This window comes from Diabrotica undecimpunctata, chromosome 2, assembly GCF_040954645.1.
Source record: "Diabrotica undecimpunctata isolate CICGRU chromosome 2, icDiaUnde3, whole genome shotgun sequence".
Taxonomy (NCBI): Eukaryota; Metazoa; Arthropoda; class Insecta; order Coleoptera; family Chrysomelidae; genus Diabrotica; species Diabrotica undecimpunctata.
In genome coordinates this window covers 111005433-111022849 of record NC_092804.1, presented here as the reverse complement: position 1 = coordinate 111022849, position 17417 = coordinate 111005433, and the positions used below count along the sequence as shown (strand labels likewise).

The following is a 17417-nucleotide window of genomic DNA, read 5'->3' as shown; positions in this document are numbered from 1 at the left end:
TCATCACATATTTTTAGACCACAAAGCAGCCTACGACTCTGTGAATAGAAGAGAAATGTTCATAGCAATGAAAGAGCTAGGAATACCAAATCAGTTGGTAAATTTAACAAAACTAACTCTTGAATAAGTTGAATATAGAGTACGAATTCAGGGGGAACTGTCTGAACCTTTTAAAATAAATAACGGGCTACGAAAGAGAGACCCTCTCTCCTGTATACTGTTCAATCTGGCTCTGGGCTCTGGAAAAAGTAATACGTATCTCACAACCACTTGTTCAATATATAATAAATCAATGCAAATCTTGGCATATGGTGATGATATCATTATTGTTGGGAGAACGGAAAACACTGTATGAGAGGCATTAAAAGAATCAGCTACAAAATTGGGTTTAATAATAAACATAAAAAAAAACGAAGTATATGAAAATAAGCACGCAACCACAAATCCTACGACCACTTGTTATAGAAAACGACGTCATCGAAGCAGTGAACGAATTTGTATACCTGGGAACGCTCCTTAACACTGAAAATAATACTACCGCAGAGATAAACCGCAGAATTTGCACGACCAACAGATGCTATTTTAGGCTCAATATCCTCCTTAAATTCACAATTATATCGAGAAATACAAAAATAAAATTACAAAACAATAATACGCCCAGTCCTAACATATGGTTCAGAAACCTGAACTCTAACAAAAAATAATGAAAACATGTTAAGCTGTTTCGAGAAAAAGTACTAAGGCGAATCTATGAAGCAGTGAATGACAATGGAGTGTGGAGAAGACGATACAACTTAGAACTTTATAGAGTATACCAGGAACCTGATATCGTAAAAAATATGAAGATATGATGTCTGAGGTGGATAGGGCATGTAATACGGATGGAAAAAAATAACCCAGCTAGATAAACGCTCCTTGATAGACCCATGATGATGAAATCTAAGATTTGGCTTGCAAATGAGCCCCCTTAATTTTACAAAGCTATTCCTACCTTAGGCAATGTATGGATATTTATTTAATACCTAAGGATATTTATTTTTCGAGATTCAATTGGCTAACACCCCAAATAATTTGTATTGATTGACCGGTTCTTGTCCAAGTTATTGACCCTAAATGGTACATTCTGGTTTCTCTGAATTACCATGGTTTGGTTTTCTTTTCCGGTGTCGCCGGAATATCTGGTACTGGGTATTTGAACACCGTTTAGTTTTACGTCTTCATTATTTTCTCTTTTTTTTTTAACAAGAGCTTGAAATTCAAGTTAAACCACATGGGTGACCAAATGCATCCCTGTCTTACACCCCGCTTGCTTGATGTTTATAATGCTGGACATTTCGGATTCAATTCTAATTTTGGTTGTTTGGCATTATTAAAGATTTCTTATTAGTCTCAATTCTTTCCATCCAAGCCAATATTTGGTAAAGAAACACAATCGAAGGCCTTTTCAAAATCGACAAAACAGGGAAATATATCTTTCTTTATATAACAGGGAAATAAAACAATGATTATTGTCTAGAAGATGAAATGCGTAGAATGTTTTTCTATTATTGAAAGCTCTTTTATGTTCTGCTATAAGTTTGATAAAAATGGGCAGTCGCCACATTTAAGTTTGTATACACCACTGTGTAAGTGTTTTTTCTTTTGCCTCTTGTTGTTCTTAATATATTTACCCAAGTTGTTGTTTGTTCTAAAAGCTGGTGTTATTTCTTTCTTTTTTATGTGTTTGGCTATTTTTGTTGATATCTTACCTGTATATGTAATCGAGCAGAAGGTACTGGGTTTTTCTCTGGTGGTAGAAATACTAGTTTCAGGGCTGTCTTATGTAGTTTTTAATTTAAAATTTTATTTGTGTGTTCGTTATACCCATTGTTTACTGCTATTTGCTTAATGATATTCAATTCTATCTCGAAGTTGTTTTTTGAATTCTATTTCTATTAATCTATGTAACATGCTATGGTAGGCTGCCAATTTTTGCTGTGTATAGTCGTAACAAAAGTTTTTAGTGTTTTATTGTCAGATAAAATTAATTTCCATCAAGTAACGGTCGAATCCATCACTTATTTTATATATATTTAAATTTTTTGAACAATTTAAGTACATTTCTTTTATTTCCTTCTGTTCCTGTTGTATGTTTTCACATTATTATGAGTCAAAGGTATTTCAGAACTCAAAGAGGAATCCTGAGATCAAATTTAAACATTTGATTTAAAGTTCGCTCTGTAAAAAAATCATTTAGATATATTTTGAATAATGGAATACTGATTAAGTGAATTAATGGTTTGCTAAGTCAAATTATTGAAAATTATAAAAATCAGAACTGTATTTATTTAGATCAAATTTCAATATCATTATATATATATATATATATATATATATATATATATATATATATATATATATATATATATATATATATATATATAATTATTGCAATATGTCAGTGAACCTTTTTATTATTTGGGAATAAAAGTGATTCTTGGCGGTCACCATGTTCTTCTAGTTGTGAACATATGTTTTTAATATAATTATTTTTGTCTCTTCTGCGCAAGAGCTTTATTGTTGTATTTATGGTGCCTATCTTTATTTCTTTTTGTATTAAGTTTGATGTGCCGCTGTTAAGTTTTCGTCTTTCTTCTACAAGGTTGAGAGTCTTCACATTCAATGTTTTTTCCTTTCTATTTTTTTTTGAGATTTGCGTTGCTGATAGCTTCAGTGATCCTCTTCTTTGTGTATTTCCACGTTTTGTCAGGGTCTCCGGTAGTCACTGGTAGGTCAGTTTTTCTTAATACTTCTATAACATTTTGTGTGTTTTCGAACCAATTTTTGTCTTTTGTTTGCAGCTGTCTTACTGTGTATCTTAATGCGGAATTCTGTTTGTAACATTTTGTGGTCGGAACCACAGTTCGCAGCGGGTTTTTGTCGTTTCAATAATTACTGAGCTCTTCCATTGTGTAGTGACAAGAATATCATCTATTTAGTTTTTGTATCGTCCTCCAAGCGAAATCAATGTTGATAATCTTCGCGGATGATGTTTAAACATTATGTTTATTATATTACGATCCGTATCGACGGCGAACTGAAAGAGTATTTACGTCTATCATTTCGCTCGCCTAAGTCATGCTCGCCTATCGTTTCTTTCGAATGTTGGAGATGGTTTCATGTGTCAGGTGGTATGTTTCTTCTACTATATCTTCTGCCGCTTCGGATATTGGCATTTATACCTGTACAATGAGCATGTTGGCTGGTTTAGCATTTAGGGTTATTTTGATTATTAGCTTGTGCTTAGACAGAAAATAGAATAGTACGAATAGCAAGAGACAAATCGCCAAATAAAAGAAGATCATTGGGACGACTGAGGAAAAGATGGTCAGACAACGTCAATTGAGGCTAAAAACCGAAGTAAAACAGGCATTTTGCCTATTTATAAAGTAGGAAGAAGAAGCTTGTGCTTGTGATTGTTGCTCCTGACACGAAAACTTTATAGTGAGTGCCCTCCCAATATCCTTGGCCTTCTCAGTCTGAGTTTTATTTTCTAGTATCCCAGTTCTTCCAGTAACCAAGAACTAACCTGTACCAATTGCACAATACAAAATTCGTTTCAAGAACATACTGACAATACCCTTGCTTAGAACTGGCCTGTGCGCGATTTGCGTTAAGTACATTCGTTGATTGAATATCCGATATTCAATCAACGGTACATTGCAGTATTAACCGATTTTATGCCGACGCCAAGATGAGGTCTTTTTCCCATTTAAAAAAGTATATAACTTTTATGCCTGTCCATAGAAGTTTTTTCAAAAAATTCTAAGATGACGCGTGCACACATGACATAATTAACCAAATTTTTATTTACAGGAGGAGTTAGAGGTATTCAGCAACGATGAACAACCTTCAAGTGCTACTGAAGAAGTACATACAGAAGAAAACGAGGAGGACGAATATGCAGGAGGATTATGTTAAATTGCTATAAATACTATATTCTAATTGGTTTTCATGATTAAAGTTTTGTATATTAAACACATCTCGACATTTTAGATAGGTATCGTTGTTTATAGGTTCGTAATTGTTTGATACAATGCGCTCAAACATTTGGATGTCACATTATTTTACATGTCTATGTATTTTTAAGAGCTATAGTAAACAAATTACATTTACATTGTTCAATAATATGCACATTGGCCTTGTTTAACAGATAATCGAATATTTTTGTGTAGTTTGCAAAGTTTTCATCTTATAATCGCAAGATATAAAGGACAGTCCAAAAAAACCCACTGCAATGAAGTATGTTACAGAAGTGTTAAAATAATAAGTATTTTTGTGATTAATATGATATCAAGAAGGTTATAGCGATATAGGGAAAAGAGATGAATTAATAGAGAAGTGTATAATTTGAAATTTAAGTTGTTAGATCGGAGAGACAGAAATCAACAATAATACAAAGAAAAATGGGAGAGTAGATGTGAATAACAAAATGTTATTGATGAAAACGGTAAGAAAGCTGACTGAAATTCGTGACATAACTGAAATCGTTAAAAAGTAATGCAATTTTTTAGGGCTTATATCTAGAAAAATTGTTATCGGCAAGAACATTACATTTCCGAGAGCTGAATTGACAAGGATTCAAAAACATTAGTTCATAATTATTATATAGTTGATAGGACATAACAAAATTAAAACTAAAAAAAGGAGAAAGGGCTACGAAGAAAAAATAAAGTAGGAATATCATCACCATCATCATCATCAATGGCACTAAAACCCTATAGTAGAGTCTCAACCTTTCCAAATCTATTTTGCCAGTCAGCCCTATCCATTGACAATTATTGCACCTATTTTTCTTGTACTTTATTATAAACGAATTATTCTTCGTTTGATTTCTTCCATGATATAGTTGTCTTTGGTCATCAGGAATCCAAAGTATGTAAATTTGTCCACCACTTCAAATCAAAGCTAGAGTTATTAACAGTGAATGGGTGACACGCGTTGTGGCCCTTACAGTCGTATTGGTTTATCGGAAATATAGAATTCATCCATGGCTTCATACAGTTTACTTCGTAGCACACTATTATAAGCTGATTTAAAATCTATGAAGAGGTAGTAGATATCGATATTGAATTCGTCGGATTTTTTCGGTATCTACCTCAGCACAAAAATGTGGTTCGTTGTTGATCGACCAAACCTAAAAACACTTTGATATTTGCAAATACGATCTTAGGCCACCATACAGGATACTCGAAAATATTTTGTATACTGTGTTAAGAAGTGTTATACGCCATAGTTTCTGCATTCCAATTGATAAACTTTTTTTGTCTTCATTCGAAGCTCTCACTACTATTTTCTGTATCTAATTAGTAGGACTACCACCTCCACATTTAATCAGTTCTACAAGTATACCGTCACTTCCTGGAGATATGTTAGTTTTTATAGTGCTCTATATAGTGTTCCACCCTCCGATCTAATACGTCCTCTAAAATAAAGCTTATGCATAAATTGACATTAGGGAATTAAAAATTGATCATTCACATCGTAGAGTGTGATCGATTTAACTTGGAAACAATGTAAAATTTAAAGGTATTAACCGATTTCAAAGAATATATTGTATATATGGATGGTGTTATGCAAAAAGCAATTAAACAACAAAACATTAAAAATTTAGTTATCATAATTACACGATAGATTATATTGTTATTTAAATTATACAAAAATGATTTTTAAGTCGCATCAGTATTTAAAAGAGTGATACAGCTGAAATTTTAATCCACAATCTCTGAATATTCAACTTGCACTTACGCAAAAAACGTTTAACCATCAATTCAAGCTAAAAGCCACTCAATTCTGTATCAACCCACATTGGCGCCATAACAGTTAAACAGCAGATTAGGGAATCGTGGTTATCTTCTATTATTTGGTTAATAATTTTTATAATATTAATTTATATATTAAACAGATCCTAAACCAGATGGAAAGTGGTAAAACCTTCCTAATAATAATAAGTCAACATTTTATTTACTGTCCTTTAAAGAGAACATGAAGCTGGGAGAGGAACCCAAGAAGTGTGATACTGTTTAAGGAAGTACTTAAATGATCATATTAATATTAATCCACTTGTTAAAAACGTTGTTCTGTGGCTAGACTGTTGCGGTGTTCAAAACAGCAGTATTAATCTAGTACTTCTAATGATGCCCGCATTGTGTAACCATCAATCTCTCGATTTTATCACTTGACGATTCTTACTACCAGGACATACCTTTCTGCCCAATAATTTAGAATTTGGGGATGTTGAGCGCTCTTTAAAGGTCCATCAGTGCATAAAGACGGATGTAGACTACGTTAATGTTCTGAAAGAGTGTGAGAGAAAAAACAAATTTGTTTTTAACAAAATAGAATAAGAATAAATGGTTTCAATTGACAAACTATTCGAATTTATCACAGACAGGAAAGTTGACTCAGAGAAAGAGAAAGTAAATTAGCTCAAGACTCATGAAATTAAAGTAATTACTATTGAAATAGGAATAAGCCACAATTAAAGGTTAAAGTACGTTTATTGACGTTTCAATTTCCACTTCGGAAATCGTTCTCAAAATACCTTCAAAATATTCTAAAATAGCTTCAGAACAATATCATCAACTTAAAGTTTTAAAGAGTGAGTCTTTTTTGTTCTACGTGAAACCAGATACAACAGAAGAAAACGTACAGATAGTAGATCTAAAAAAAGGTCGTCTGCAGAAATTGTTCCAAGATATGGAGTTGGATCAGCAGTTATGGCCAACAGGTAAACCACATCCAAAGAAAAAATTAAAAGATCTCAAAGAAATATTAAAGCTAGTACCACAAGATCTAAAACCATTTTATAATTCCTTAAGAACAGCTGACTTTATTGATGATATTGATGGTTTTGGAGTAGAAAATTTGCACTTTAATGAAGAAGATTAAAATTATTTGAAACACTTTTAAATAATATTAAAAATTTTAATTATCTGTTCTTAAATATTTTGTCTTATATTTTGAATTAATAAAACATGTTTTATAATTAGTATGTGGGTTACTGTGTTTAAAAAAAACTTACTTTCTTGTATAACCTAAAATCAAAAATGATTTATCCAACATTTTATTTTTTTTAGACAGAAACAATTGGTATTTTTTTAAACTGTGTTGAAAAAGTAATTCCAAATCTTACTGATATATAATAGGTATACAAGAATAAAACATGTGATTTGCAACATATTCAAAACCAGACTTGTGTGGTTTGACTCTGTTTTGCATAATACCATCCATATAAATATATTGGGGCTAATTTATAATCCTGTCTGATCCGGCTTTGTATGGGAAACTTCCTGGCAGTAATATGAATCTGTATGCAGGCCGTTAAGTAAACACAAACACCAATGGCCTATAGTTTTCTGAGCTGCTCTATGTTATGAGTAGCTTTAATGTAAAAAAATGATGGTTTGTTCTTTATTCCGAACGGAAGCCTGCTTGATCTACTGCTTGGTATAAGTTGAAAATATGTACCTAATGGTTAAATTATTGCACTGAAATAATGAATGGAACCACCTTAAGCTGGACAATATTCTGTCCTTGTAGAAATTTCCCATTTACAACTACAAAAAGTAATATAATATAATGTATTGTAGTGTGGCCTGAAAATTGGAATAAATCTTTTAAATTTTGTCCAGAAGTAGATTGGTGATTTCAAAAGGTCGCTTAGCCTCGTCGACTTACCAGACTGTGACTTGAAAGATCTCTCTTTTGAAAAGTTTCCGAATTTTAAGTTGGTCTAACTTCATTAGTAATTAACATATATTTATGACATTTTAGTCACTGCTATTTGGAAGGAGTCTGAATATAGTGCTGTAATATTTGTTTAATTGCAAATATCCCTAATAAAATTTCTTCATTGTCAACTAAGAAAGAAAGTTTATTATAGTATGCCCTGGAAATTTACATAATTTTTTTACATTTTGTCTTGAGAAGTACATCTTTTATTACTTGTGTACACAGGTATTTAGAATCTAAATATACACTGTGTATTCGTAACATATTTATTATTAAAAATGGTAGGCATATAGAATTTTGTTATCTAAATTTTGGGCTGTGTATTTGTTTCTATTTATCTACTCAGGCTACTCTTGAGTTTTCACGCTCAAAGTATTGTAAAACTAACGATAAAGCCAATATTTGTGCTATAACTAACACACACATATATATATATATATATATATATATATATATATATATATATATATATATATATTTATATATATATATATATATATATATATATATATATATTTATATATATATATATATATATATATATATATATATTTATATATATATATATATATATATATATATATATATATATATATATATATATATATATATATATATATATATAGATTTGGTTTATGTTATTGAATTATATACACTTGCCAGTTGGTACAATCTGTGCTACGTCCTAATCGAGATGTAACTTTTTGTTGCTTCTGTAAATATTATTTCTGTTATATATTTGTATAAAATTAATTGTTCAAAACTCGATAAAAAATATATTATTGTGTATGTGTGACACAGTCCAGGTCATCTGTCTGCTCTAATGATACGGAAAATCGGGAGAGAATAAAGTGATGCTTTTATATAATTTTATCAATTTTTCGGTAAATTTTTAATGCATTTTGTCAAGTTTTGATCAATATGTTAGATATGAGAACTAGACTTTATTCATTAGCCTAACTATTCTTAAATATTGAATAAATGTGATATATGTTTTAAGTAAGAAATTTATTCATACAAGCATTCCATCTTGTTTTCTATATTTGTAAATGAATGTCATTCTTGTGTGGAAATTTTTTTTATAGTGATACACAATTATTTTTACGTTATTTTATTTGCTATCACAGTCGTGTATCAATAAGTGTGTTAAGAAATTTAGAAATTTGTAAACTTATGAAAATGTTATTTCAAGCAATAGCGAAGATGAAGAATCTGTTTCCTCTGCTCAGTATCTCCTAATTTTTATCGTAGCAGCATCAAGACATCTGTATTTTTAATATAGACATTTATCAGAACATATTTATTTATATTATTATTTGATCCACTTGGACCATATGCTGGTAAAGAATTTTTATACATAGTGTAGCGAGATTAAATAAAACGAGCAGTTCGAATTTATATAAATATATTTATTTATAAGTTTACAGCACGATTATATCTTATCAACTAACCCAACTCATAACATCGTAACATATATATACCAAAGTTACTATGTTCTAGAAGATTCTGAGTAGCCCACCTCTAGTTCGCCTACGTGACGGGTTGTTCTCTCTCGCACTCGATACATCGCAAAGGTTCTCGATGCCTTTTCGAGATGCAACCGTTACATGGGCCATGCCGAAAGCATGTTGGTAACAATACCATCAATCCATTATGTGGGAAATCTTCCTATGGGACGTTTACTTCTCAGTTTTACTAGTTAAACATTTCTTTTAGATTTCGAATCCCTTTTTCTCCTAACATAATCATCGTATATAAGAACTAGAACTGATTTATTGTGGTAAATAATCCAGATCTTCTATTTATTTGTTTTAGAATATTACTTGCCATGTTCATTTATATTATTTTCTCGTAATTATTATTAGCATTGAGGTACTCACTCCTTGCTTAATTGTTAGGACTTTGGAATTGTTCATGTAATTTGTACCCACTTCGATGTTTAACAGTTGGTTTACTTTATTTACAATATGTTCACACGCATGCTATTAACTATTATTATACTTACAATTGTTAGGTGTAATTTATAATAAGTACACTGTAAACTGTAAAACCTCATAATTATAATATAGTTCATCATCATTAGTAGCTCGACAACCTTTTCTGGGTCCTGGCTTGTTCTAGGATTTTCCGCCATTCTGTTCTGTTCCTTGCTTTGTTTTTTCAGTTGGTAATCTTAAGTGTTTTCAGATCTTGTTCCACTTGTTCCATGTATCTAAGTTTGGGTCTTCCCTTTGACCTTCTTCCTACTGGTGTTTGTCTCATAATATGTTTTGGTGTTTCAGTCTCCAACATTCGTTCAACATGGCCCATCCAGCGCAGACGTCCGATCTTTATGGGTGTTATGATCTCGGGTTCGTTGTAGTATGCTGTGTACAGTTCAAAGTTATATCTTCTGCGCCATATGTCATTTTCCTTTACCCCCTTATATATGTGTCTAAAGATTTTTCGTTCAAATATTATAATATAGTTACTTATAAAAATAATTTTTTCCTGATTGTTCTCACTGTTTCTGGGGACACACACAGAAGCATGAAGGTTTAAATCGACTTTCGTCAATTTTTTTAGGTTAGTGACCTAATTAGTTTTCAAATATTCCGGAAGCCACTCGCTCAAAATTCATCCTTTAATTGAGAGTTTTCATTTGTCATATAGATTGGCCTTGATTAAGAACCGTTTATTTTACTATAAATATATAGGATCTTCAAATAGCTACTTCCGAACTTCGACAGTTGGTTGCGACCATATTGTTGAAGCTACATCTGTACAATTGACTGTTATTTATTTAGTTTATACGTTATTCTATGTTAATAAACAATTCGTGAGAAAACTCTGTGAATTAAATATCTGTTGTGAATTTTTTGGAAAGAAGCAACTGTCCGGTTAATTTTGCGATCGAATGTATTATCAAAATAATCAGTAGCATATCTTTGTTTTTTAAAAATGTATTTAAGAATGTAAATGCACCTAAATAATCATGTAACTTTTGAGATGATTAGTTCGTTCTATCAGTTATAGGTTATTAATATTGAAATTTTATGTCATTAAAATGTCACGACATAATTTATCACAATATATTCTGTCATGGAAACCGGAAACCCTATAAACTAAATATTTTCCCCCTCAGGATGTTTGTCATACAAATCTTAAAACGTTTTTTTGTAGACTTAAATAGTAAAACAGTGAAAATTAAAATAAAAAAAGAATACTTTGCATTTAGTATGCTAGGTTTTTTGACTTATAATTTTAAGTGGTAACAAAAATAATTTGTGTGTCACAATTGTTATTAAAATTTTAATTTTTCGAATAATGATTGTAAAGTAAAAGCGAGTCTCAAACAATGAAAAATAATCACTTGTAAACACTGTGTATCTAAATTATGCACCTGTGACTTATAAAAATAGAAGAAGCCGAAGAATTTTTTTAAGCCCTTCTCTTTATTCGGATTGCTAAATATAGGCATCTCCTAATTCTCGCCATTCATCTCTGTTGTTTGTAAAACGTTTCCACACTGGTCCTGTAGTTCTTTTATCGTCGCTCTAGTGTATTTACGGTCTTCCTCGTGGTCTTTTTGCTTCATATGGCCGCCAATTCCCGATTTCTTTATTCCATCGGCCATCCTTAAGACGTTCGTTATGTCCAGCTCATTTCCATTTCAGTTTAGCATCTTCTAGTTTCAACAGCATCTTTAATATCGTCGCTCCAGCGCATTTGCGGCCTTCCTTGTGGTCTTTTGGCTTCATATGGCCGGCAATTCCCGATTTCTTTATTCCATCGGCCATCCTTAAGACGTTCGTTATGTCTAGCCCATTTTCATTTCAGTTTAGCATCTTCTACTTTCAACAGCATCTTTTACTTTTGTTCTATTACGAATGTCTTCATTGGTTTTATGATTGAGATACCCAGCATCTGTCGTTCCATAGCTATCTGAGTTTTTCTGATCTTCTCCATGTTTATTTTAGTGAATGTCCAGGTTTGAGCTCCATATGTAAGTAAGGTAGGATACATGAATTAAACACTTTCGTTCGCAGTCTTTGAGGTATATTTTTATTTTTAAGTACGTATGAGAGTCTTCCGATTGCTGTCCATCCCATTTTTACACGTCTGCTTATTTCTGTAGTCTGAATGTCTTTGCTTACCTTAACATTTTGACCCAGATATGTATATTCATCTACGTGTTCTATCTCTGTCCCTTGGATGTTTATCATAGATTTGTCATCTTTGTTTGACATTAGTTTAGTTTTGCTGAAATTCATTTTCAGTCCTTTTTTTAGGGCATTCTGTGTGTAGCTCCTCAATCAGTGTATTCCACGTGTCGGCTATTAGTATTACATTATCTGCGTATCTAAGATGGTTCAAGTATCTTCCGTTAATAGGGATTCCCTTATTTCCCCACTCTAATGACTTAGATATCTTCTAGGGCAGCTGTAAATAATTTTGGAGATATTGGGTCTCCTTGTCTTAGGCCTCGGTCTCGATTTTTACTGGTCTTGTTTCGATTCCATTACCCAACGTCACTATCATTTCAGCTTGTTCGTAAATATTATGTATTAATATTCTGTACCTGGAGTCAATCCGGTTGTTGACTAATGCTTCTTCTATTGTCCAAAGTTCTACGCTATCAAAAGCTTTTTCATAATCTATAAAAGCAATAAATAATGGGAGATTTTATTCGTTAGTCTTTTCTATTAGGATTTTCAAAGTATATAAATGGTCACAGGTGCTTTACCCTTTTCTAAATCCGGCTTGTTCTACTGGTTGATATCCGTCAAATTTAATTGTTAACCTGTTTGTAATAATCTTTGTAAAGGTTTTGTAAAGTTGTGAAAGAAGTGAAATTGAACTAACATCGGACTAAGTTTATAGTTTTAGTATTATAATCATTAAAATTATCGGATTGATGCCATTTTGTACAATTATTTTAAATAACATTATATCGCAAGTAATAGTTCATTTGAAAACTCCTTTTATTTATTAGTTATTTTCATCTGCATTTACTCAATTATGAGTTTCAGCCCAAAATCTCAAAATATTTATTTTAATTTTTATTAGTTAAATAATTACAGCATCATATTTTCTGAACAATTAAATTTTAATTATTAAATTTTGGGCAATGGGTTACTTATTCATATATTTCGATGGGATTCAGTGACGTAAACCGTTATATAATGTAATGTTTAGTGAGTTAATATTGCAATATTTACCATTATTTGGAAGCACCATGAAAATTGAGTTCTTTTCAAACGATAACTGCACAATTTAAAATTTCTCATACTTAGTTTAGTTGCCCAAAAATGTATTATTTTATGATTTATTGTTAAGAAAACAAGATGCGGCGATTGTTTATATTTGAAATAAATATTTTGAGCTTGAAATGAGGTACTAGTTACCTCATATAATTGCCATATAATACCATTTAATTTTATTGTACAAATGGGCGGCCGTGTGCCATTTTGAATAATTATCTTACGGAAACGTTATAAAAACAATAAATTATAAGTAACTTTGTTCAGTTTACGAAAAAAAAATAATAAACAATAATGCTTTGCGATTATTTTTCCTTGTCTGCGATTATTATTGATTAATTTCAATCTACACAGTTGTAAATGAATGTCTTTTTTGATGTTTAAAAAGAGAACTTTGTAGTAATGTAGTCTTATTCGCCATAAACGAAATATTTAATGTTTAAAATTTTTATATTTTGATTGTAGAAACAACTCTCTATACAAATTACTGAAATTGTGTTAATAAAATAAAAACATTCGCAGCTCAAATTTTGATTACACTAATACCCCGATTACTCGATCGACAAACTGCATTAAAAGCCCTTATTTAAATTTTTAAAGTTATCTACTAATGAATATTTATTTGTGGAATATGTGAACTATGGAATAATCTATTGTGATCTAATATGTTTTTACGATACTCCCTGTTTGTCGAATGTATAAATACGTATTTCTGAAAAGCACTGTGACAAACTCTTTCGTAGTCACCTGGCGAATATAAAATTGTTCTTCCCATATAAAATGACATTGCAAACCATTTAATTATGTGTTTTGCAGCACGTGAAATTTGTTTTTGTGACTGTTTTTCCAGCAAATCATTTTTTTAATTAGTATGTAGCCTTTTTGTCAAATGCAAAACTTAATTTGTCTTCTAATTGTACCGAGACATAAAGAATCAGCTTCTTCAATGTCTAACTCTGTATAATATCCCACTAATTGACCACTTTTACTTTCATAGTTCGCACGATCGCCAACTTTTTAAATAACATTACAAATGTTGTCAGAATCTGAAACTGTGTGCGCGCATGACAGTTTTTCATTTATTGAACGTTTATCAAAGATGTTTATGGAATTTCCTTGTAATATTTTTTATTAATTCTAGCAAGAAGCTTTATGAGTGGGAATCAACCGTGTATAAAATTGTAAATACTTTATTTTGACCTAAATATTATTTTGCTAGTATCGCCACCTTATATCATACCCTTAGGTTTGTACATTACATAGAGAGGCGCAGTCGTTTTATTTACTCTTCCCTCTTTTCCACTTTCCACGAATCTGAACAAACTATAGGAACCAAATCTTTTGTCTTTCTAGATATTCTTATTTCCATCTCAAACTGATCCTTTTACTTGAAAGATTGAAGTTTGAAAGAAGCATTTGAGCTAATTCTTCACGCTTGATTATTAGCCTTTTATTGTTGGAGTAACCAGATCAGTAATTTAACCTAGTGTAAACGTTGAGGAAATCGTGATTTCCGTTACAGATTATGCTTGCAATTCGTTTAAATAAAACGAATTTGAATTAACATTAAAAAAATGCGTAATTTCAGATTTACGAGCAGGGGTATTGTATTCGATCTTTTAGTTATCATTTTCAGTTTTTGTAAACGATACACTATATTTTGTATATAGATATAGGTTTCTGTTACAAGCAAGAAAGAAGTATAATATTCATTAGACGTATAACAATATAATTGACCTGCAGTAATAAAAATGTACTAATTAAACAAACTTATAGTATTGATTATATACTTGTTGTGTATAATCTTAATTGTTTCTTTACTATAACAGATACATAGAGTTTATTCAATGGAAATATCTATAAATTGAAGATTTTTTTAGTTTAAAATATAAATATGTCCATTAATTAAGCTGATATATTCTGCCTTTAGCCGAATTATTTTCTACCGCGTCTACCAGTTTTGTCTTCATCTTTCTAGATTTGATTTTTTTTAATATTTGCCTGTCACAATGTATAAAATTGTCACACATTTTCTCTGCCAATATTTTACCAGTGGTGATTTGTCACATAATACGCATTTTGTAGTATTCTTTATCGTTTTTATTTTGGTTTTTTAATCCATCTATTGTTGTCTCCCACATAGGACACCTTTATTCTTTAAAGTGTTCAACATTTTATATTTCAGTTCTAAACATTTCATTAATTAATTTTGTTTGTGATGGGACTAAAATTGTTAAACCCATTTACGTAACTATCAGATTCTCAAACCCCAGAAGTTCAATCTGCAGGCTTCTTTTTGGTTGGAACGATAGTTCTCACAAACTAGTCTGTGCCAGTGGTGCTACGAAATTCACGATTTGTTATGTATATAAATATATTATAGATTTTCCATTAACATGCAACTAAAAGAAGTATTTCATACAGGATGTTGGCATATATATTTATAGTTTCTATTGAACAATCTCCGTGAACGTATTTCTTATTTGAACGATATAACGTCTAAAACTATTACATACATATAACATTTTATATGATAATAGTGTCTCAATCATACTGCTTTTTTGCTTGATTCATTAATACTATCTTAATGTTATCGACTTTTTCTAGTCAGATATCCTTAGTGTAAGGATATTAAATTTATGATTAATATCAATGCTTAATTTAATAAATAAACAAAATATTTAATATCTGTACATATATAAAATGAATACCTTTTCTTACCCTTTTTAACATTTCTCCACTGATAGGTTTAAGAATATTTTTTTTTGTCTGAGGCGGAAAGGTTTTAAACCGACTAGGGAAGATGGCCCTAATACTGTTGGATTTGATCCGGAAAGGAACACACTAGCACCTAGCATTCAGAGTACGGATTATATACGCCGCAAGCTCCCCTGACCAGTCGCCAACCAACTAAAACTACCCCTTCTTCGGTCACCCATCATACCCCCCGATGAGTTCAATCGGTGAACGGAACCTTGCGCAGTCTGAAAATTCTAGAGGAAAGTTGAAAAAAAAGATTCTTACGTAAAAGCGATAATATCTTTCTGGAATTAGTTCAATGAAATAGCAAGACAGAAACTCTGGAAATATACAATACCGATGATGATTCTTCTCCACTTCGTTAGAAAAAAAGCAATTAAACTGATAAAAATAAAATCATAGAAATACACGACACTTTTTGGAACTGTTTTGATGAAGTTTCTACAGACAAGATGCCAAATGACGAGGATGTAGAGAAAAGTTTTGTGGCAAATAAGATTGATTGTTATTTGAAAATTAATTGTTCGCTTAAATCGGACGGCAGGCTCTTAAAAGTGGTGGTCAGAAAACGCAAAAGCGTATCCAATTCTGAAAAAATTCGCAAATATTTATTTATCATTACCTGACAGTAGTGTATATGAGTGGCTCAGAGGCAAAGGTGACTAAGTCATAAAGTGGAGTTTTTGTGATAAATCATCAAAGTTAACTTTAAATAAAAAATTCAATTTTTATGAAAAAAAAGTGTAACATCTTATTTTTTTTTTAAGAAAAAGCTAATGTCTTAAAACAACATTTAAGGAAAAATCTCACTTCAGTTTTATTATTCTAATTTCTGTGTTCAAATAGTAGACACATTTGCCGTTACAAAAAATATATTTCTAGACTAACTTTGCTTACTGTGTTCAGCTATGTTTAGGCACATTTGTAATAAAGAAAACTAAAACCAGTAAATTGCCCAAAACAAAAATTAAGATAAGCTGAAAACAAATCTCCAACTTATTAACTAAAAATATATTTTAGTGCGTATTTTTAATGTTCATGTATATTTGCTTCTTTTAAGTCCAATGTCCATGTCATCTAATGTTTCGAAACAATCTTTCAATCCAAAATAAAAGCTGTGGAACTCAAGCGGAATAAACTTAAGTAAGTCCATTAAATCCTTTTTATTTTCTTTTGTTACTACTCTCCCATTTGGATACAGAACATCTAGGCTGTGAATTACAGTAGATGATGAGCGGGCTGTCGTTTTCTTGTTTATATCAACCTTACGAAAAAAAACCCATATCCTGTGCTGTATATTTTACACAATTTTTTTTTGGTTCATTCTTAAGATAGCTTATCTGTTGGATTGATTTTAAGCCATTGAACTTTTTCGCCAGTTATAGTAACTTTTCTATTTGTTATCTTAATATTAAGAGAGTTGCTACTAAAAAACTCTACTAAACTCTATCCAACGAGAAGAGATAGTGCGCCAAAACAACAAGGCGTTGCCAAATTTGCCAGGTCCGGATTTAACGTTTACTAATACATACTTTTTTAAACATATTTTTTTGGTAAATCGGAAATCCAAAATTAATAATATGTTGTACTTATCTAGATTCATCTTGTTGGTTTTATGCAAAAGAAATTTTTCTATTTTAA

General features: G+C 31.0%; 1 protein-coding gene across 1 annotated transcript in view; it reads left to right on the top strand.

Moving 5' to 3' along the window:
* LOC140434776 (gamma-soluble NSF attachment protein-like) overlaps positions 1–4720 on the top strand; it is a 47441-nt gene extending 42721 nt beyond the window's left edge. The window contains exon 8 of the mRNA XM_072523279.1: positions 3856–4720. Within this exon, the coding sequence (XP_072379380.1) occupies positions 3856–3960 (105 nt within the window). The 3' untranslated portion in view covers positions 3961–4720. The remainder of the gene's footprint in view (positions 1–3855) is intronic.
* Positions 4721–17417: the final 12697 nt, after the last annotated feature.